This window comes from Eulemur rufifrons, chromosome 13, assembly GCF_041146395.1.
Source record: "Eulemur rufifrons isolate Redbay chromosome 13, OSU_ERuf_1, whole genome shotgun sequence".
NCBI classification, from domain to species: domain Eukaryota; kingdom Metazoa; phylum Chordata; class Mammalia; order Primates; family Lemuridae; genus Eulemur; species Eulemur rufifrons.
The window spans coordinates 1,615,203-1,637,146 of NC_090995.1; the positions used below are offsets into that span (position 1 = coordinate 1,615,203).

General features: G+C 38.6%; 1 protein-coding gene across 1 annotated transcript in view; it reads right to left on the bottom strand.

Moving 5' to 3' along the window:
- Positions 1-523: 523 nt before the first annotated feature.
- The window catches only part of BANK1 (B cell scaffold protein with ankyrin repeats 1), a 193,960-nt gene continuing 172,539 nt past the window's right edge, over positions 524-21,944 (bottom strand). The window contains exons 11-16 of the mRNA XM_069485451.1: positions 15,949-16,017; positions 8,733-8,884; positions 7,309-7,372; positions 2,820-2,849; positions 1,731-1,786; positions 524-583 (exon numbers count right to left, since the gene is read on the bottom strand). Of these exons, the coding sequence (XP_069341552.1) occupies positions 524-583; positions 1,731-1,786; positions 2,820-2,849; positions 7,309-7,372; positions 8,733-8,884; positions 15,949-16,017 (431 nt within the window). The remainder of the gene's footprint in view (positions 584-1,730; positions 1,787-2,819; positions 2,850-7,308; positions 7,373-8,732; positions 8,885-15,948; positions 16,018-21,944) is intronic.

The following is a 21,944-nucleotide window of genomic DNA, read 5'->3' on the forward strand; positions in this document are numbered from 1 at the left end:
TAGCAAAAGGCAAAGTGCATTGTAAAATGCAAGAATTTTCAAAGAACGCGATTGTTCTATGGCATTGTTTTAATACTGATAAACCCATATGAAGCAGGTATAATGCCAATAAATTGTGGCAAAAACAAATTCTGAAACCCAGGGTCTTGCTTCTGCTTTCATAATATAGATTTGCTCTGGAGAGAGCAGGGAATCCAAATGTAAGCTTGTTTCACCCCGAAAGCACAATGTCTGCAGATTCTTGAGTTTCATATAATAATCTGAAAATGAGATCATAGGAAATGTGTTAGTGAATAACAGCTCCTCAGTTGAAATTGATTAGCTAGCATAAAATCACCCCATACATAAACCTTTCTAAGGAACAATCACCTTTAGCTTGAAAAATGCATGTTTATCCTTTTAGAAGAAGACAAATGAAATATTTAAAGCATTCTGTTTTCTAGACAAATGATTCCTTCAAGTCTCTAACAAGCCTGCTTTAGGTTTTCGAAAAAATAGATATATAGCTAATATTTTACCTTCTTTAATGATCTTTCCTGCAACAGAAACCAAGTTCCTTTTCAGCCTGGAGTCGAGCAGGAAGCTGAAAAAGAAAAAGATACAGAGCTAGCATTTTTCCATTTTGATGTTGAACAAAGAAATATGGTAAAGTTATAGTTGCTCCTCACATCATGGAGAAGCAGCTGTGTAGACGCAGCTGGCAAGACAATCTCCATCTTGATAGGAAACAGAATCATTGCAAAGTTCACCTGCAACCGAGTCCTTGGACTCAGATTTTATTTCCATTTTGAGGGAGAACAGCTTAAGCATTGGGAATTTGGATTCTTTTCCTCCTATTCAAAATCTTGCTCTCAAAAAACTATGCCATCGTGGTATAGTCCTTCAGGCCTTGTGAAAGAATCTTTTTTTGACAAGATTTTTTTTATAAACTCTCATTGGTGGGCCACAGAATGATCCAGATATGGAAGATCAGCTCTTAAAGGTGAATGAATTTTACGAATACTTGTGACTTATCTGAAACACAGGAGGAGCTTAGAAGGTTCCTAAGATTTGGAAAACTACAATTAGCTCATTATAAGAACTTCCCAAGGACTCTATGATTCTGGATTTTAGCCTTAAGCTGCCACGTGGCCCTGGGTAACAGTGAAAATGTTCCACATCCCATATGCAGATAGTTAGAATAACCTGATTTTTATGAAGAAGAATTTGTGATCAGGACATTATCAGTGTTGTTTTGAATTGGTCTTGGCTTTCGATGGCTGCTGTCTTTGCTGAGTGTTACTTTTAGCTTCTCATTAGCAATTTATTTTCCAGTTAGCTCTATGATGTGAAGTGATGCATCAGCAATATTTTGGGACTGTATTTTTCCTATTAGACTTTAAGAACTGTGTACATTGCGGTTCAAATACAGTAGGTTCATCATATTCCTATTGCTAAAACACATGTACTCATAATTCCTCTAAGATTTATTTGGTCTGTACCTGTTGAATTTAGACACACATTGGCCTTGGTGGCTTTTTCCTTTGAGTTCCTTCTTGGTTTTCTTTTAAATAGTTAATTTCCTGAAATTACTGGCCACAGATTTTGCACCCAAATGCTTACCTAACCTATTTTGTTTATGTTTGTTAGACTATTTCAAAGCACACACAGGATGGCAGGTTTTAATGTTCTTTTTCAACCAAGAAGTTACTTCTTTGCTTTTTACAAAAATGCAAATACATACAACCTACCTGATTGCTGAAGGCCATGTTATACAACACACTCTCACTGTGGGCAATTTCCTTACCTAGAAATACAAACTCTGTTACTGTCGTTTCAGTCATTCACACATTTGATGATTCATTTATTCAGCACTTCTTAAAAATGATTTCTAGAAACAGCAGGGTATAGGTGAAGGGAAAAATGACTAACGAGATAAAAAGGGCACATTGGAAAAGGAACTCTTGGCAAGAATGGGATTTTCTCCTGCTTGTGTGCACTGACTTGGAGAGAACACTGAGGGGACCCTGCAGTCACTTCAGTTCGGAAATAATCTCTCCAGCACCTTTGAGTAACAACCTCCACTCGATCGCAGCTTGTTTCTCTTCTCCTCGTGCGCCAGGACCGGCTCCTTGCGAAGCACCGTGCTGTGTGGACGCCTGTCCCCACCACCCACCCCGGGCCTGTCCCACTGCTCCTGCTGCCGTCCCCACGGCTGCCCACGGTCCAGCCCAGCCACACCGCAGCCTCTACTCTTCATCCCACAGTCAGTGCTTTGGCCCAGGCTGTAGACAGTTGCTTCTGGACTATTCCACAGCTCCCTAGCTGGCCTCCAGCTCTGCATCGCCCTCCCAGTATTTGGCACACCTTCCTCCCCCCTCGCGTTGAAAGGAGTCACCCTCTCAAGTGTCACTCAGATGTCATTTGCTCCATCAGTAATTCCCGCACACCACGCATCAGCCTCATTCACACAAATCATTATCGGTCTTTACAGCAGTTCGCCCCGGCACAATTCTTATCTACATTTTACATATGAGGAAACTGAGTTACCTACAGAGCCACAGTGTTTGGCCAAAGGTCACAACTAGAAAGCTGTGCACAGCCGAGTCAATCGCAGTCGAAAGCACACGGTTCTTTTACTGTATTACGCTGCCTCTAGCACTGCTATTCTATAGTCACATCACGTTTATTTTGGATGTACAGTGCTGTTGGAAATAAATATAAAGTCTGAATTTTTACACTGACCTGCCTGATCATATTAGGTTTACCTTAACATTGAAATCGGTTTACTATATACTTTGCTTTAGTCTTAAATCCTTCAATAAAAACCAAGCACTTACCACCTGGATGGTGCACGATGGTGAGCTTATCTAGAAAACAAAAAACAAAAAAGCACATTCTACCGAGTTTTTTTTCAATATTTATCTAAACTCTCCCTCTCTCTCTCTCTTTTTTTTTTTTTATTTCTTGACCACTTTGAGGTGACTATGAAATCTCACAATCTAATCCAAAAATACTCACCCCAAATTTACCTACCTAGGGCCACTAAGCATGACACCATGTCTTTGGTTACTTTTGCCTTTCCCCCCCCAACCCTCGTCTCGAGGCATGTGGCTGTGACACGTTTGACACAGGAAATGCTTCATGCTCAGCCTTCTTTAATATTCTGTTGCCTGAGCCCCTCTACTCTTTTTAAAAATCTACATTATTCAGGAATAATTTTGCAGTACAATTCAAACATCTTTAAGTGTATAGGTCGATGACTTTTGACAAATCCATACAGCCATGAACCTAACAACCCGATAAGACAGAGACCATTTCATCACCCTAGACTATTCCCTCACCCCCTTTAGGTCAGTCCTCACCCAGACATTACTTACAGCAACTCAGGATCTGATTTCTGTCTCTATAGATTAGTTTCGTCTACATTAGTTGTATCTAGAATTCCAAATAAAGGCAATCTTACAGCACGTACTGCTTTGCGTCTGGTATCTTTCACTCAGGATAACGTCTGTAAGATTCTTTTATATTGTTGTGTGTAATAGTAGGTATTTTTTTCATTGCTGAGTAGTATTCCACAGTATAAATATACCACGATATAATTATCTATTCTCTTACTGGACATTTTGATGGTTTCCAGTTTGGCTATTATGAATGAAACTGCTATGAACTTTTGTAAACAGATCTTTGCGTTTATTTGTCTTGGGAAAATACTTAGCGGTGGAATATCGAGGCCATGGAACAGATGCATATCTGACTTCTCCATCATCATCACCCCACTTCGTACCCCCATCAGCAATGCACGTCCAGTCCCACAGTCTAACCGCTACTCAGGTCTGACAGTCTTTTCAAATTATAGTCATCGTAGCTTTTGTGTATGGGCATCTCATTGCAGTTTAATTTGCCTTTTCCTAATGATTGATGACGTTGAGCATCCTTCCCCATGCGTCTGAGCATTTGCTGGTAAGCCGTGGGTGCTGGGTGTGCTCATCGGTGCTGGGAGACAGAGCCAGGGAAATGCACACGTTTGTGCACACAAGTGTATTTCTATGTTTATCTATCTGTGATCATATGTTAACAGCCATTATTTGTTATGTTTTTATCTCTTCCAGTGCAACACCACAACACGCTTTCCAGCTTCCTTCTTTCCTGGTTATAGCTCATTTCTCTGACAATAGGAAATCTGGCTCTTGTTATCCATAGTACATTTATAATATTTATTTTTGCTTACATTCTATTTGCCTCCTGTCGCTGCCATGTCTTTGTTTATTGAATATGTGGAATATTAACAAAGTTCTAAAAGTAGAACTGTACAAAGAGGTATACTCAGAGAAGTGTTGATTTTTCTTTTCTTTTTAAGTCAGTTTTGGTAAATTTTGTTTTTCAAAATTTGTTCTTTTTTTGTCTAAGTCATTTAAGATACTGGCAAAAAGTAAATTATATTGTCTTAGTATCTTTTTAATGTCTATTGTGATAACCCACTTTAATTTCTAATATAGATAACTCTTGTTTTCTTTTTTTTTTCCTTGATCATTCTTTCCATGGGCTTATCAATTTTATTTATATTTTCAAATAACTAATTTTTGGTTTTGTTAATTTTCTTTTTCCTTTTTTTATATATCAATTTCTGATCTTATCTTAATTATTTATTTCCTCTTGCCTCTTTTTGGATTTAGTTTGCTTTTCATTTTCTAGTTTCCTAAGGTAGAAACATAAATCATCGATCTTAAGCTTTTTATCTTTTCTAGCATAAAATAAATTTTCCTCTAATTTAACTGTTAACTGCATAACTGTTTTAGCTGCAATACGCAGATTTTGATTTTTTTTCATTATAATTTAGGTTGAAATATTTTCTTATGATTTCTTATTTGACCCATGGGTTATTTTGAATGTTTTATTTAATTCCTAAATATCATGGGTGACTTTCTAGACCTCTAATTCTTAATTAATTTCTAAATTTACTTCTGTTGTGGTGAGAAAATATAAGATTTCAAATGACCGAAATCGTTGCGAGATTATACTCTGAAGATTTCAGTCTTTTGAAATGTACTGAAATTTTTTTGATAGTCCAGCATGTGTTCTATCTTGGTGAACTTCCATGCACGCCTTTAACAAACACATATTCTGAATTTTTTCAAGGTCTTGTTTTGTAAATGTCAATTAGGTGAAATCAGTTGATAGTGTTGTTTAGGTCTTCTGTATCTCTGCTGATTTTTGTCTATTTGTTCTATTGCTTACTAAGAAAGAAGTGAAAACATCTCTGAGTACTGTCAGATTTTGCTTCATGTATTTTGATATAACTCATAAATACATATATAATAAAAATGCATAATTATTTATGCCATTTTATTCTTCTGTAATATCCCCTTTAATCTGTTGTAATAATCTTTGCCTTGGCATTTATCTGGTCTTACACTGATATATCCATGGCAGCTTTCTGATCATGATGCTTATTCTTGGCATAGTAGACCCTTTACCATCTTTACTTTCAAACTATCTGTCTTCTGTTTACAATGTATGTCTTTTAGATGGCATAACGTTAGGCATTTCTGTTTTATCCAGTGTGAAAATGTCTGCCTTTTAAATGATGTGTTTACTCCATTTGTCTTTAATATACTTATTGTTATGCCTTAGTTTAACACTGCCATCTTGTTGAATCAAATAGTTTTTTAATGCTCCATTTTATTCCCTCTATAGGTTTCCTAAGTGTACGTCTTTTTATTTAATTTTTCAGTGGTTGCTTTATGACTGTATTTTCACAGTGTGCATCTGTAACGCATCAGAGTCTATTTTGAGACAACAATGTGCCCCTTCTTGCCTCACACCGTACACCGAACACTTGATATTTCCTGCTTTACCTTCTTCTGTTCTGACTTTATACCTGAGTCGTTACATTCCACACTTCATGCTTCACCATATGAAAACGTTGCAAGTATATAATTCCACTCATCTGTGCCCACTGTCCTTTGTGTGACAGTTCTCATATCTTTTCCTTCTTCATATTATATATCAATAAATCCCAATTCATATATTATTATTTTTGTTTCAGTCTTCAGCTGCCCACTGTCCGCCTCCCAAAATCAGTTGCTGATATCTTTGCTTTGTATCAACATTCCGTACACTGGGAAGATTTGTCTGGTGCTATTTATTCTATTGTGGCTTAAAGGAGAACTAATTGAGTCTTAATTAAGACATCAATGATTCAGAGCGTTGATTTTGAATTAAATGGAAATAGACTGTAGTTTCTAATCTGTGTGTCCACTTGTTTTTTTTTTTTAGTTTCTCAGACCCTCAGTTTCCTCATTTATAAATTGGGAATAATATCTATCGCATAGGCTATCATTTTAAGAAACAATAGTGTATGTAGATACTTAGTAAAGGTTAGCTGCTTAATATTTCTTAGTAAAACTATTTATATAACTTGTAATTTTATAAATTGTTACAATTTTAATCTTATTCCACATGAGAATGGAGGTCTGTAGACCTCTATTGGCTCAAAATTAGCCCTGACTCCATGACCTTAATTATTTCAGAAAGTACTTTTCTGTTTTAGAAAACATTTCTAAGAGTGCTTAAAGAATTCTTTATGGAAAAGTAGATAATAGTTCAATAACGTGAAGAGAAGTGAATTTCAACGTGAAGGACTAGCTAAAAGCTATGCAATATTATTGAAAATGGAAGATATAGAAGCTTTCACACTTTTTTAGAGGTTGTTAGTTTTGAATTATCTGTGCAAGAGTAGAGACTTGGGGAAAGACTGGTGAGATGGCGACAGTATAATTTATTTTCAATATTGGAATGTGTTGTTTAGCTTTGGGGAAGATTTACCGTCTTAATAACGCTGAGTTTGCATTGAGTTTGACCCTCTCACTCCCCCGCCGCCAGGGCAACTGTTAATTATTAGCAATGATCCACATACGGAAAATTTTGAGACTTGACCACGTTGAGAATATTCCAACTCATTAAAAAGGATGGCTCCTTAATTATTGATTCCCTATATAATGGATTATAAAAATGTAGAGCAGAATTCTCTCATTTGCAACTTACATAGAAAGCAAAAGAAAGTAATGAGCATTTATTGAGGGTTCATTATGGATCAGAGAATGTGATAAATATTTTACGTGTTAACTCCCACAGGCAATCCCAGATGCAAGTATAATTATTTGGTTTTGCAGACAAGGAGGCTGAGTCCTAGAGTTTCTCTCGCCCGTTCAGACAGCTGGGAGGTGATGAGGCGAGGATTTGAACGTAGGCTTGTTTGACTCTACAGTCCCTGCATTTCCACTTCGTCATGCTATCTTTTTTGAATAGCAGGCAAATTTTACTTACCGCAGACATTTTCTTCCTCTGGCCTTTTCCCAATAATGCAGTCTCGTAGTTGGCGTAGCTTTTCCTTAACGAGGAAACAACCAGGGCACACAAGTCATGAGTTACGAATGTTTTATGGGTCAAGATGAAAACATCAGCCACTGTTAGCAATACCAACCCTGCTACTTACTTAGTATTAATTTACTACCTATGATGTCCTGATGATCATTCTTGGTACTTTCATGTATTATCTCACTTAATCCTTACAACTTCATGAAGTGGATGTAAAATGTCATCATCCCATTTTACAGATACGAAAACAGAGGGACAGAGAAAGGGAAGTAACTGTCCCAAATTACACAGTTATAAGTGGCAGAGTCAGTATTGGATCTCAGAGACCGAATGTTTTGGAAGACGTTTTCCCAGTTTCATGCACTGGTTATTTAGTGTCCCAAAGCAGAGGCGCGACACAGTGACACTTTGTTGCTGTCTGAGCCCACGTCCTTGGGTAAAGTCCTTGCTGGTGTTCTAGTTCTAAAAATTACAGACTCTAAGTCTCTAAGCCAATGACACACAACTAGAATCCCCTTCATAGCACATTTGCGATAACTTTTTGTTTTTCAAATATTTTACATTGAATATTATCTTTTTTAGGCAAAAAGTAATACAAGTGAACATTCAATAAATCCCCTTTCAGAAGACAATCTAAAAGTGGCACTTTTTCCTCAGGGTTTCCTGGGAAATCTAGAAAGCATTTCCCATTTGGTTGTTGCATTGCCTTGCAGACCCTCTCCTACGCGTGGGGCTGAGACCGTCCTCAGGCGCTCTGTGACTGTGAGCAGGAGGGAGAGGAGGGGGAAGGGCAAGGGTTTCACCTTCACCACCATCTTATCCTCAAAGCCAGACGTTCTACACGGTTCTTCATCATCCTGCAAACTAGCTTCCACCACTAACTCCAAGTTTGCACCATTTTTCAAAGTTTAGTTGCCTGAGATAATTCCTCCATCAAATCCAACAATACTAATATAACTTCACAATGACTGCTGATAGAGTCACTTCTAGGATACAAATGAATACTTTTGCAAACTGCAAGAGGAATATTGAAAAGTAAATGGGAATAAATATGTGTATGTGTGTGTGTGTTTGTGTTTGGGAAAGGGAAAGAACATTCATCTTTCTGTTCTTTGGACTTTGGCCCAGGCCCCTATTTTAAGGACTGGCCGATTCCTCTAACAGTGTTTGGCCAGAGTCACTGCATTTTTGGCTCTTACGGAAAGTAGTCTTAGTGTGTCTGTGGCTTGCATTTGCAGGCTAAAGAAAAATAATTTTTATAAACACTAATATATTCATCATCCCACATGTATTTCTTGTGAAGACAAAACACAAAGAGTCTAGGCGCTCCACAAGGGAGAGAATGTTCCAGAAGGAATTGGGGTCAGCATTACCTGCTGAATCATTTCCAGGCCGCTCTTTCCCATCTGCCAGTGTTTAAATTTCTCCAAGGCTTCGTCCACAGACATTTTCCCATTCTTGACTTTCTCCTGCAGGAGGATGAGTTCTTCCTGCCCAGCGGTCAGACTCTCCATCCGGGCTCTGTCTGGGATACGAGGGGAGGGTGGTTTAACATGAATTCATGTGTGGACAACGGGGGAAGGAAAGCAGCCTAAAAAATAAGACCTTGGAGTTTCTTCTTCTTAACTGTTTATAAGCACCTATGGAATAAACCAGCACAAAATGTTGAGTGAATTTTTATCTAAGGCTAGTGGTGCCTGGTGCCTAGTGCTATGGGTAAGAAGATTGTGTCTTATCACTAACAAAACAGAAAGGGCCAAGGAGGAAAAAGACAGTAGCAAAAGTTCTTCACTGGACTTCTCGAGGGCAGTGCCAACTTCATATTCTTTTTGTGAGGATTAAAACAGATCACGGGCACACAGTACTTGGCATAGTGCCTGCCACGTGGTATGCTAAATGCACATTGACACTGTTATTAAAAATAATTATTTGTAGAGTAAGCAATCTCTCTAACTTCGGGAAAAGAGATCTCAACCAACATCTAAATGTCATGAAAGGCTTAGGATCATTTGTAAATTTATTCCTGAAAGATTAAAAATAAATAATCGGTCGTTTTGTACTGAAATGCTTCCTTTTCAAAAGCGTTTATTTTGGAGCATGACGCATCTTTGCACGGCACCTTAGAACATCAGGTGGCAGTTTCTGGTGTGCTGCTAACGCCACCCCAGAGACAGCCTGCGGCGCAGTGGCAGCGAATTGGCAGGTCATGGGCAGATTCGATGTTTCTTTTGTCCGCCATGATGTTGGAAGGCATAAAAGGGCCTGCGTGCCTTTGGGGGGCGTGTCTGCTCTCCACGTTACCCCAATCCCTGCCACTCCTGATGGTCACTGAATGACAACACACTCTTGCTACCTGTCTGGCCACCAGAACTCATCTGAGTTTGTACCTGCTCATTTGTATATCTGCATTAAGTCCAACATACCTTTTGTGCCATTTCAGGAGGGACAGGGTAGCTGGGCAGCTGCACATGTCTTAACATCCTGTCAAATCTAAACGTGCCCACAGAGCCCAGAAGCAGAGAATAGCTGGTCCTGCCCAACTGTATACCGGTGAGCTGTTCCTGGAGAAATCTGCTCATTTCTGGAAGCACTTCTTCAGGAAAGAAATAGATAAACTAGACTATAGCTAGACCATGTTGGCAAGGACTTGGGAAATGAGGAAGGCATTCATATTCTATGGTACTTAGGATTCATTGATAGAATTGGGGTTTGGTTATCCTGGGAAGGAGAAGTTTCAAGTATTTGACAGCAGGTTTTAAGCATCTGAAGGGGAATCGAGGCTTGGGGCTGTCCTGGATGACCTCTAATGTCCCTTGCAGTTTTGAGAAAGACTGCAACAATGAATCTTGGGACAGGGCCGTGGAGAGGGCTCCTTTCCAAAAAGATCCCCATGCACATAAAACTGCTCCATGGCCAATCACTCTGATTCCCACGGGGGCTGTCCTAACTTGGCTTTTCTCTTTGGAAGTCTATTTCCTCAGAACTAACAAGATGTTAACAGACTTTCTATGCTGAATCTTCCTTCAGGGGCCATGCGGCCTGAGATCCCAGGGGAACTGGAGAAGCACAAGTGAGCCAGAGGGCTAACTGGTTCAGCAGCAAAAAGCACAGATAACAACTGAGATCCTGCTTCTTATACCATTTGCTTTTCATAGGCTCCTCACTCCAATTCAATTCATGAAACGCAGTTTGCGGGAGAATTCTATGAGCCCGGCTGCTGGAGCATGGCGGTTTAGCATCATCCTTTAAGAGCAAGGCCATTTAACCGTCACTTCACTCCCATCATCCTTTTGCCTAAGTGTGAACCCATTTTTATCTCACGTAGCCCAGACAGCCAGAGTTTCTGCGTTTGGAAATGATCTCAAGGAAAGTCTTCCCAGGAAGCCTCATCAGCTTCAGTTTTGCTTTATGTGCTAGTTTAGCTGAATTAAAAACAACAACAACATTGAATCCTTTTAATAATATGCATTTCAATTACTCATGCATATTTCATATTCTAGTTAAAAAAGATGACTTTTTTTTTTTTTTTTTGAAGGGACAGTCGTGTTCAGTTGCAAGATTGTGCAGCGAGAACAAAAGAACAAAAGTCAGGAGCAGCAGATGTCTTAGGTATCAAGTCCTGAAAGTGAGTTGTTATAACTAGACTCATTTTACATTCATCTGCTCTTACTTTTTTTTCATGCTAAAGAGATTTAAAGCATTTTTCTTGATAAATTACTACTAGGCATGACAAATTGCAAAGAAAAACAATTTAGGCCTTTAACTACCTCTTTTTCTAAGGGCAGACAAGTCAAACCAAAACGTGCAACCTGGAGTTTTTGGTAGGGTTTGCCAGATGGCTTTATCACATTTAGATTATTGTTTGTTGGGGAAGAGGAAGTGGTGTAAAATATTCCTTCCTCCTAATTTTATGTTTCTTTTTAGTTTACTTTCAGAAGAATTACTATAAGTTTAACATGATTTTCATTAAAAAGCATTTGTCAGACTTCTACCTATACATATTGTATTACAGATTCTTGGTCTCTTATTGTAAAAGCTTCATGACAAATTACTTTCTAAAGTCATAGTACTTTTTGGATAAATTTCTCCTTACGAGGTTTTCTATTTGATCAAATATTGATCAATTCCTTTTGGATACATTTCTCTTGACTTTCTATTTGATCAAATATTGGTCGTATAAGCATCAAGCAACTCATGGTAGCAAGTCTGTACATCTATAGATAGGCAAGAAAGCACATTGGGTTTTACATGAATATGCTATTATTGAGTGACTCACTAGAAGAATTTTTTTTGCAGCAAATTTTTACTAGGAAACATTTTTTACTGAAATGTTTCCTTCTGAAAGGAAACAACTTGATTGCCCAACAAAAAGGAATGTAAAATAGGAAATATTTACTTAATAAATACATAGTCATCAAAATAATAATAATAAAGATCATGTATCTCAGTTACCTTTTTTCAGCCTTAGAATTAGTTGGAGTTAGTCTCAGATTCTAGCAATTTTGTTTTTCAGTCTTTGTTCTCACTATTAGGAATTTTTTTTTTTTTTTTATGCCTTGACTTCATTTCTGAGAGAGGCCACTGTGGGTGGGAACTCAGCTATCACACCAAGTTTTCAAGGTGTGACTTTAGCAACAGCAACAGAAAACTTTTTGTGAGCAACATGACAAATGGAAATGCAAGTTGGACTGGAAAAGAGAACCGAGGCCATTATTGTTTTATGGAGTACAAATGACCACGTTTGACAATTTTCCCACTTTTCTGTTTAATATATCCAGTTCTGGCAAAAACAGCCCGATGAAAGCACCTCAGAGCTCAGCATTCTCTTTTCCCCACGTAAGGGTAATACCGTCCACATTTCCCCAGGTCTCCTGCTTATAGACAATTTTATTAGTTAACATTTATCACATCGCTGCAGCACTGGACACTTAGAGAACACAGAAAAATTACATTGCCTGACTATATTTTTCCCCCGAGCACACGTGGCCCTCCCCACAATGGACCAGCCAATAATGACTTTGGAGTCTGGAGTGAAGATTGGTGGCCAGGGACTGTAGCAGGGGTTGCAAACTCATAAGCCTACAGGGGCCAGACAGATAAAATCACTTAGCAAATAAGGTTTAGTACCTGCTTATTAAATATATCTAATAAATATTATCACAAATATCTGTGATAATGAAGACTACTCATTATCACAAATAAAAATATTCTTTCATTTTTTTTCTTTATAACATGACTCTCTTGATGTACCTTTTACTTTCCCACTTTTTATAAAATTATGACTTAAGGAAATGTGTCTCAAATATAAGAAAACAACATGGAGGGCAGGACAACAAATAACAGCAAAAGTCATTTGTAGCAAATGGTACATTTATATAATAAGGAGTGGTTGGAAATTTGAATTTTTATAGGAAATATGGTCCTAAGTGATGGCAAAAAAATTAGATTATGTTGCATGGGTTATTGTTAAAATATATTTAGGGGCTCAGTTTGATCACATGTGGCCTCTGACATAGTCTTACGTACCATCTAGTCACTGGGAAGCAATTTTCCTTATTAACGGTTTAATATTAATAGATTGGAATTGGGGATAATAAATCAGTCCTCTGTGAGCTTGGATAATATAACCCTGACTTTGCAACCCTGATCAACACCAAGCACACAGACAAAATCCAGTTCTCTGGTCTGCAGCGTTGAAGAACAACCCTTAACTTCCATGTGAGGCTCAATTTTGGGAAGGGGGTGTCAGTGCAGTGGCAGCTTATTCTGTGACACTACTCTTCGGCATTTTCTAATTTCAATTCCAACTTGGGAAAATTGATTTTAAAACTATTTTGATGGAAAATTTTATCTGTGATCCAAAGTCCTCAGTATTTTTCCTTATATTTTTTCAAGACACGAAAATTGAATTGAAAGAAATCTGTTGAGTTTCCACGGAAATGGTGCCAATTATTATTATTTTTTTCTGTTTCTTAGGAAAATTCCTTGACTTAGCAATAATGTAACTTCCTGGCAATCCCTTGGCAGTTTTGAACTTAGAGCATTTGAAATGCTTACGCTTTCAATGGGAAAATAGTTGGCTCTCACAATCCCTTTTCCTTCCAGCCTACAGAGGAAGAATTAAATAATTCCTTTCACTTTCTTTGGAGAACTTGTCTAATCCCTGTAGAAAATCTTGACTCTGACAAACATTTCATAAAAGGCCCTTTTCATTGTTTTCTACCAAATAAAGAAATTATCATTGCTGAAGTATGTATTTGTACCGCTTTCATATTATACCACGAAATCCCAGAATATTTGAAGAGTGTTTATTAGTTCATTAATAAGCAGTTTTCATTGCCTAGTATGTTCCCTGGACGGCACAGTCATAAGATCTGAAGCAATTTAGAGAAAAATAGTTGAATGCAATAAGCCCGTTTAGGTGCTTAGATACTTCATTCTTTTATTTCAAAATATTTCCAATTATGTCCAGTTATCATTTTTTTCTCATGCTAGATTCTGATTTCCCTGCAGACTGTAGTCATCAGGGAGGGTTTTATTTTTAATATTTCATGAGGTTTTATGTTCCCTTAGTCTGTACAAATAGACCAATATTCTGTTCCATTCTGGTAAGTTACCCATGTCCAGGTTTAAAGAACTTTAGGGAAGCTGCTCTAAGGTGACTTATCAAAAATATCTTTGATAAGTTGAATTTTAGTATGTAGAGAGAAAAAATTTCCCATAAAATATGATTAAAATTATAGTTTCTTAGTCCCCAAAGTTGTAAAAAAATCTAGTGATAATTGACATTAATGATGCAAATTAGCTAGTAAAATATGGACAGTAATCCAATGAAATATTGTATAATTAGGTCCTTGTTTCTCTTCACTACTCTCTCCTCCTCTTTTTTTGGTACTAATATAGTTACTACTTTTCTAAACAAATGGTAGAATAATGCTTGGGCTTTCCTGGTCTTAATGGAGACCAGCACCTTTTCCTGACATCGCTTTCTGCGGGGCGGACAGAAGGGTAATTGATAAGATCAAGTGTTCCAGGGATTTCTTCATCACACTTGATACTTGTCACTTTTCCCTCATCTCCTGTAGCCCTCTTCATAGTGTCCCCTTAATTCTAACAGAGTTTAATTAAAACATAATTGAATAATTCATAAGAAAAACGTTCAGGGGTTTTTCTCCCAAAGAGCTCAAAGCATCTCCTCTCTTTATTCTTTGCAAAGCTCTGAGAGCTACGTGGGGGACCCCAGGAGGAATAATCTTACCCCCTGTGCTTAGTCCTTCAGCCGCTGTTCTGATCCTAACGGTGCCATGATCTCACGGAGAGCTTTGCATTTATTTCTTGAGAGAGCTAGAGGCAGACTGGGAGGATCATAGTGGATTTAAAAAAGATCTATCTCTCTCCCCCCCCATATGCAATCACTAAAAATGGAAAATTGCCAAAGAAAGAGAGGTTTTTGCATGCCAGTTTACAAGCAGTCTGTGCAAGTGATTCATGGCAGAACAGAAGTTCAGTTTCATCATGCGTGACATTCACCCGCCATGCACTCCACTGGAGGAACGACCCGCGTGCAAACTTGCTGCTGCGGGAAACGCCACTTGCGGTGATGAGTGAAGATCACGCACTTCAGAGCCCACCTCTGTCCAGGGGACCGTGCACAGGGCCCGGCGCAGGTCCGCTGAGGTTCTGTATGTCACAGTTCAGCGGGTGGGAGCAGTTGGCACGATCCCTACTCAGCCCCCTCCCCAGCGCACAAAGGAGACTGACCATGGGCGCGTTTGGTGGCTGCCGTGAAATAACTCCCTGGCTGCCTTTTCACATCTTTCTTACCAATGTCCAGGCTCGAGTCACTGTGGAGGGGCTGGGCCTCCACACGCCTGCCAGTCACCAGGCAGGCTAAGGCGACCCTACTTCTGCTGTCTTTTAAGTTGTTCATTTCTGAATACAGAGTAAGGTCTTATCGTCAGAAAAAAATTATAACAATTTGTTAGAGTTTCTCCTTTCAATAGAAGACAAGCGTTTCATGGAAAACTGGAAGCACAAAATATTCCTCCTGTGTGAGCTAATTCTGTGGCTACAGTTTTCAGCTTTTCTCTCTGAGCGGCAACCAATTGCTCCAAAAATGTTGGATCAAGTGCTGAAGGCAAGAAAATAGGGGAATAGGGTGCAGTCTTTGACTGACATGTAAAGCAGGGCAGGGACAACCGACACTGGTCCCCTCCTTTGGGGAGCAATCATCGCCCCTCCCACCAAGTTGCATTCCAGAGACTTCCCTCTGCAGGTCTACGAATCTGCAGCCTCTGCTGCCCATAGAGAATTCTTCTTCCTCAGCCTTCCCGAAGGCCTTACACAACGCCAACACCGTCACCACAAACACCCTCACAAGGCCATTTCCTGCCTTTGGGAATGAAAATAATTTTTTTGCACTGATTTTATTATGGAAACGTTATATTTGGGCGAGCCACTAACTCAAGAGTAAAATTAATCAAGCACACAATTACTTACTTCTGTCCTGGGATGCTTTATTCAGTATTCATAAGATTTCTGTAAATCTTACTTAGAGATTATTGAATAGGCTGAAGTTAGTGTCAGTACCTTGTTTCTTAGGGACACCATGAAACTTGTCATCATCAGACTGTCTTCTGGGTGTCTTTTTTTGGAACACTGTAAAAAAACACAGAACATAGTATCTATTTAACAAAAACAAAACAAAACAAAAACAAACAAACAAAAAAAAACCCACACCGTAGAAGTCTCCAGGAAGCTAGAGTGCAATATATCATTTTCCTTAGTAACAATTCCCCAATTGCGCTATTTTTGAGCAGGCAGTTTATTAAATTTATAATTTTCTCATTTGTGCAGCCCATCAGTCATTCTGGAAAGCATTTTCTCTGAGCAGCGTGGTAGAATGCTGAGGCAACGCTGCACTGAACCGCTTACATCAATATGTGATTCCATCGGATACCGGGTTAAAATAAAAGCTGCATTGTTAAAAGCGATAAATGTTAAAATCACATGAAAAATTTCATTTGCACAGAAATTACTCATGCTGACTTTCTGGTGATAAGCAAGGATAATGGCTGTTTCTTCTTAAACGGATGAAAAGACTGCTGTAGTTCACAGATGCGGTAATAAAGAGACACTTATTCTTGTATCATCTATCTAGACCTCAGACCTATTAAAGCAGCTTATTCGAATTACTTCATTATCTGAAAAGAGCTTTGTTCTCATTTATTTCTCACACGAAGTTCTGGGAGACAAGTCAGCATTACTCACCCCATTTTGCAGATGAAAGATAAAATTGATTGCTTAATATTTATTGAGCACCCACAAAGTTTCGTACAGCTTCTGGCATTTGTTAATGAAAAAGTCCAGACCCTTTACAACTTTACTTTAGAAAACAAACATTGCAGAGTTACATTTATTTTTTTATGGGCAGTCTGAATTACAGTGTTTGGGAACTGCAAGGGGCCTTGGAGATTTAGTCCAACCTCCTATGTTTAAAGATGAGGGAGGTGGAAGGAACCAGCTTGTAAAAAGGCTAGGTAATTTTGCAATGATCCCAGAGGTATGGTTAGCAGAGATGTGATTTAGACCCTCGAGCCTTGAACTTCAATCTGTTCCCCTCCATAACTCTTCCCTTTTAAAGGTAGAGAAGGAGACAGAGGTTGAAGATTAGAAGAAACCTAGAGCATTTGCCACATGGTTGTATCTGTTACTCCTTTTAGCAGCTCAGCGAGATTTCCTAGGATGACTGAACGTGCTCCAGCTGGGTGGGCTCTGACCACTCTGACTGGGAGAAACATCCCAACAGCTACCCCGGATCTCTGTCTTTGGTTTTAATAGTCTTTAAACCAATCTAACCCATGAAATCAACAATTATTTGCTAAGCATATATAATTTGCCAGATGCTGTTAGGAGAAAGGGTACTCCCATCTACTGTGCTCCTTCAAACAGAAGAGGCAAATAGATTTGCAAAATATAATGTGTTTGAGAAAAAGTGTACATTGAAATATCATTTCTGGTTGAAAATCAGTTTTCTGCCTTCAAGTTAGTATTTGGAAAACTTGCTAAAATACAACTAACTGGCAAGTTCTGGGTTTGAGGCTTACATTTTTCCTAAAATAAAATATATTCAGGAATATATGGGATGTGAATATATTTTAGGATATCAGAAGAATTTTTAAAGAGGTGCCTGTTTTTTTCCCCATTGGCCAGTTCTAAAAGTCTTTTAAAAATGCTATGTTTTGAAATTTTAATAACATGCAGTCTCTGTGCTTTTTTTTGCCAATATTGTTAAGGTGTAATTGAGAATATCTAAGGCTAAAAAGCTGTAATCTGGCCTCATTAATCAGGCAAATGACCTGATCCAAAGATAAATTCAGATAATAAACTCTTCAAATAAAAATTACATTAAGTGATAAGAATTACATTAAATTTTAAGAATTTAGCTGAGGTTTGAAGCTGCAAAGTACTTGAAAATAGAGTTATTTTCTAGCTTTTGGCCTTAATTTGTTAAAAATTATTTTACACCCTACATTTTATTGGGATACTTTTTGCTGATAACAAATGCTCAGCCTGTGTAAAATATAGTAAATGCTAAACAAACAAATGCTCTCTTTCAGTTACTAGACTACGAACTTACAGGTACCATATTTATTCATTGCTGAGATTTCACCAGGGCTTATACTTGGACCAGCCTGGGACGAGGCGTGAATATTGGGATGTGAGAGGAGGATGCAATGGGGCAATTACGAAAAGGCTGATGACAGGAGTCTTTGAAAGCAGATGTGCAGTAGGTCTCGCCCCACAGTGTAAAGGTCGTCTCTACCAGAATCCATCTTGGAAATGTCTTTCAATTCCCCTCCAGCTGCGCCCGCTCCGCCCTGTTTCCTTTCTCCCACCTACATGAGCCTCACTTCCTGACTAGGAAAAAAAAACCAAAAAAACAAAAAACAAAACAAACAAATAAAAACCACAGAAGCACAAAAAAAAAAAAAAACAAAAAACTGGCAATTAACACATTGCCAAACACATTGTCTTCCCATCGCTTTGAATGTTAGGAGTATTTTTAAATATGAGGTAATCTTGGGAAAAGGCCTATTTTAATTTGTTTCCCAGAGAAAGAGCTAGCCCATCCAAATGATCACTGAAGCAAACATGTATATCAAGAATACAGACTCCATCAGCCTTAGGAAAAAGAATAGGTAGATGTAAAATCCCGAAATTTGTTAATCTTTCTTTTTTGTTAATATTTGCTGAAACATTTAAAATTGCTTCCACCAGCAATACCTTTGTTTTTAAACGTTTTACACACTTTATGTTGACCATGTTCTGCCTTCCCACACAACATTTACAGGAGACAAAGCTATGAATAAAATCCATAATAGAGTGAGAACTGGGTGTTGGGTTATGGGTCACTAGATTTGTATACAAAGTACATAGTTTTGTAAAGTGAGATTTGTGGTGAGTTAGATGAGAATCTGTTTTAAACATACAGTCATTGAAAAAAATCTTTATACCAGAATTTTAAGCAGCTTGGCCCAGTGGAAGGGTATAGTTTTGTCTTCATATCAACAACATACATGGCATGGGCAAGGGGCTTTCCCCTCTTTCTCCTCCAAGACCTTTATCTTCTCGCCAATAAAATTAGGGATTATGTGTGATGGTCTGTCACGCTTCGCTCAGTTCTAACGTTCTAAATTGTTACCAATTCTTATTTCCCAAGTCATCCCAGGTCCAATGGTGCTGGGGTAAATTCTTAAGACAGTATGAGTCCAGTTAGAGTGCTATGTTGTAAGGAAGAGATTATTTGTAATCTAGAGATTTGGAGATTCAGACTAGTAGAAAAGGTAGATCATAAACAAATGCTAATTTTTGTATTAATATATTGATAGGATCCTTTCCCTATATGTTGAATTCCTGGAGAATATGATTTCAACCACATTTTATCTCATCAACGTTCAAAAAAGACTATCAAGGCACTTATGACATTCGTCCCTTTGGCTGACTCTGCTCCAGTGCAATCTTATCTTGCTCTTCCTGCCTGAAATTTGAAGTTGGGAAACACAAATGCATTGTCAGTTGTTAGCACGACCTTTAGACATAAAAAGTCCACAGAGAAGGAAAAACATTCTTTGAGGTATAAAATAATGCCAAACAATACAGATGTCCCAAATAACACTCCGTTTTAAATAGTGGTGAAATGACTTCTGTAAAATTTTCTCCAGAATAGGTATGACATTGAATGGAAAAAAAATTAGCATAGTATTAAATATTCAAAATGTTAAGCAAAGGAGAACTAGCAGAAGAGCAGAGGGGGAGGAGGAGGTGAAATTTAACGAATTCGCTTGCTCCATTTGTCTATTCAGGCTGCTTCTGCAAGAACATTCTTCACGGCAACCTCATTTGTATCCTGCTTCGAGCAGAGAGACTCTTCCATAGCTGCCCTTCCTAGAAAATCTGATAAAGCCTCTTTTGAATTATTTTATAAGTGGCCAAGGTGATCAAAAGTCTGTGCAGCAGCCAACTGCATTCTTGTGAATTATAAACCACAAAGCTCGTATGTCCCGTGCCCATTAGAAGTGGGAAACAATATGTTATTTAGATCTGTACGCATATCATTTATGATCATTCTTGAAACTAGAGATTAAATATAAAATAAAACATACAGATCTACATTGTTTTCTGGGATTTCAGCGAATGCTACTGTACGGGGCAGCAGCAGAGTGTTTATTACCCAAACAATAACTGCGTAGCCATGTGCTCTCCTAGGTTCTGAGGATGCAGAAGTAAATAAGGAACAGTCACGGTTTCCATGCTGTCCTCCATTTTGGTGTATTCATTTAAGTCAAGGCCAAATGTCTCACTAGTGCCCATCAATGAGAGAAGATGGGGACGAGCAACAAGCAGGAAGAGCAAGGTCATGATTCAACCCTCCCAGCCCCATTTTCCCTACCTTGTTGCTCCGGTTTACACCGCGTAAAAGCTAATTGCATAAAGGCAGAATGAGGTAAGAGATGGCAGTGTCTCCCATCCAAGTACTCAACAACCCCTTTGCACAGCCGGTAAATACAAGGCACAGAATGTTCTCACCCTGTAAGTAGTTATAGTGACTAGTCTGCAGCTTAAAGGAAAGATGAATATAGCCTGTTTGCAAAGGGACTGAAAGAGATTGAGCACTTTGGTCAGCTTAAAACCACCATTTTGTTGTGCTAGCAACAGGTTATTAATTTCAACACATTTATCGAATACAGCAACTAAATTTGAACAGACACACTCAAGCTGGGGTGACTAACATGGGTTACAGCTCACTCTTGAGATCGGCAGAGATGGAAAGTTGGAAAACACATTTCTACCTGAAGGAAAATGGCACAGAAATTCTAATTCGATGGTGGTATCGATGAGTGCTTTAGTTTCCTAAGGAGAAAATATTAATTTTCTTTCCAATTTGTAACAGAAACTTTGTCTGATGGAAATGTGCCCATTAAAATCCTCTCTCAAACCAGGAAATCTTACTGTAAGTGATTTTTTTTTTCTCCTGCTAAGGAAGCAAATTTTTACTGCAGTAGAACACAAACTGTTTTTATTTGCATAGGTATTGTTTCTGATGCAAGCATGACTTTTTCTATTCTAGAAATATTTATAATCCAGGAAGTTGAGACATTCGGAGAGAGGACTGTTGGTTTGTGGAATTCTCTGCAATTACAGCTTGAGGCCATATCAAGGAGTCTGTCAGTAAAACCTCCTCTCGTCCTAGGTGGGCCGTTTTCCTTCCTCTTGGCACTGGGCACCCACAGCCTGCCTGGCACTCCACGGGGAGTCACTCTTCTCCCATGAAAACCTGTTTAGGCTCCTCACTTTCCTTCTCTTCTTTCCCATTTGTACCAATAAGGAAATGGCATAAGTGCAGACATTACTCTAGTAATATTCTAAGTAATTTTTCTTTTGTTTCAAAGATATGTGGTTTGTGTAGCAAGGGAGCCACTGGAAGACTCTGGAAACTACAGAGTTCACATTTTGGTTCCTGCTTCCTGATGACCAAAAGTAACTTCTATTGCCCGCCCCCGCCCCCATATCAGGAAATGTTGCCATCCTAAGAAATACCAGTGGGATCATGATTTGCATTGTGTCATATTTCATGGGATGATAAAGCTTGGTACTCTAAATCTTTTTCTCCCCTGAACTTCAAGCTAAACCATCTGATTAGGCTCCCTTTGAACACACGTTAAATACTAGTTCTGCTAATAAGACGCACATTATATAAATGCAGATTGGAAATTCCAAAAGGACAGGGTTATGCCCGTTTGTTCTAGATAGTCTGCTATTAGTAGTTAATAAATACTTTGGAAAAGTCATACAAGATGATGTGCTGGCGTACAAAAGCCATGCAAGAGGCAAGAGGCAAAAGGCATCCTAACCGGGATCTGCCGCCAGCCCTGTGTCTGCAGAATCCTTTCTGTCGTGGTGACTGTCATTTCCTGCATGCTACTCTGTGCCAGCCACTGTACATACGTAGCTTTAGTTCTCGTGAAAACCCTGTGAAGTAGATATTACCGTTCCTTTACAAACAAAAACAAAAGCAGCAAGGG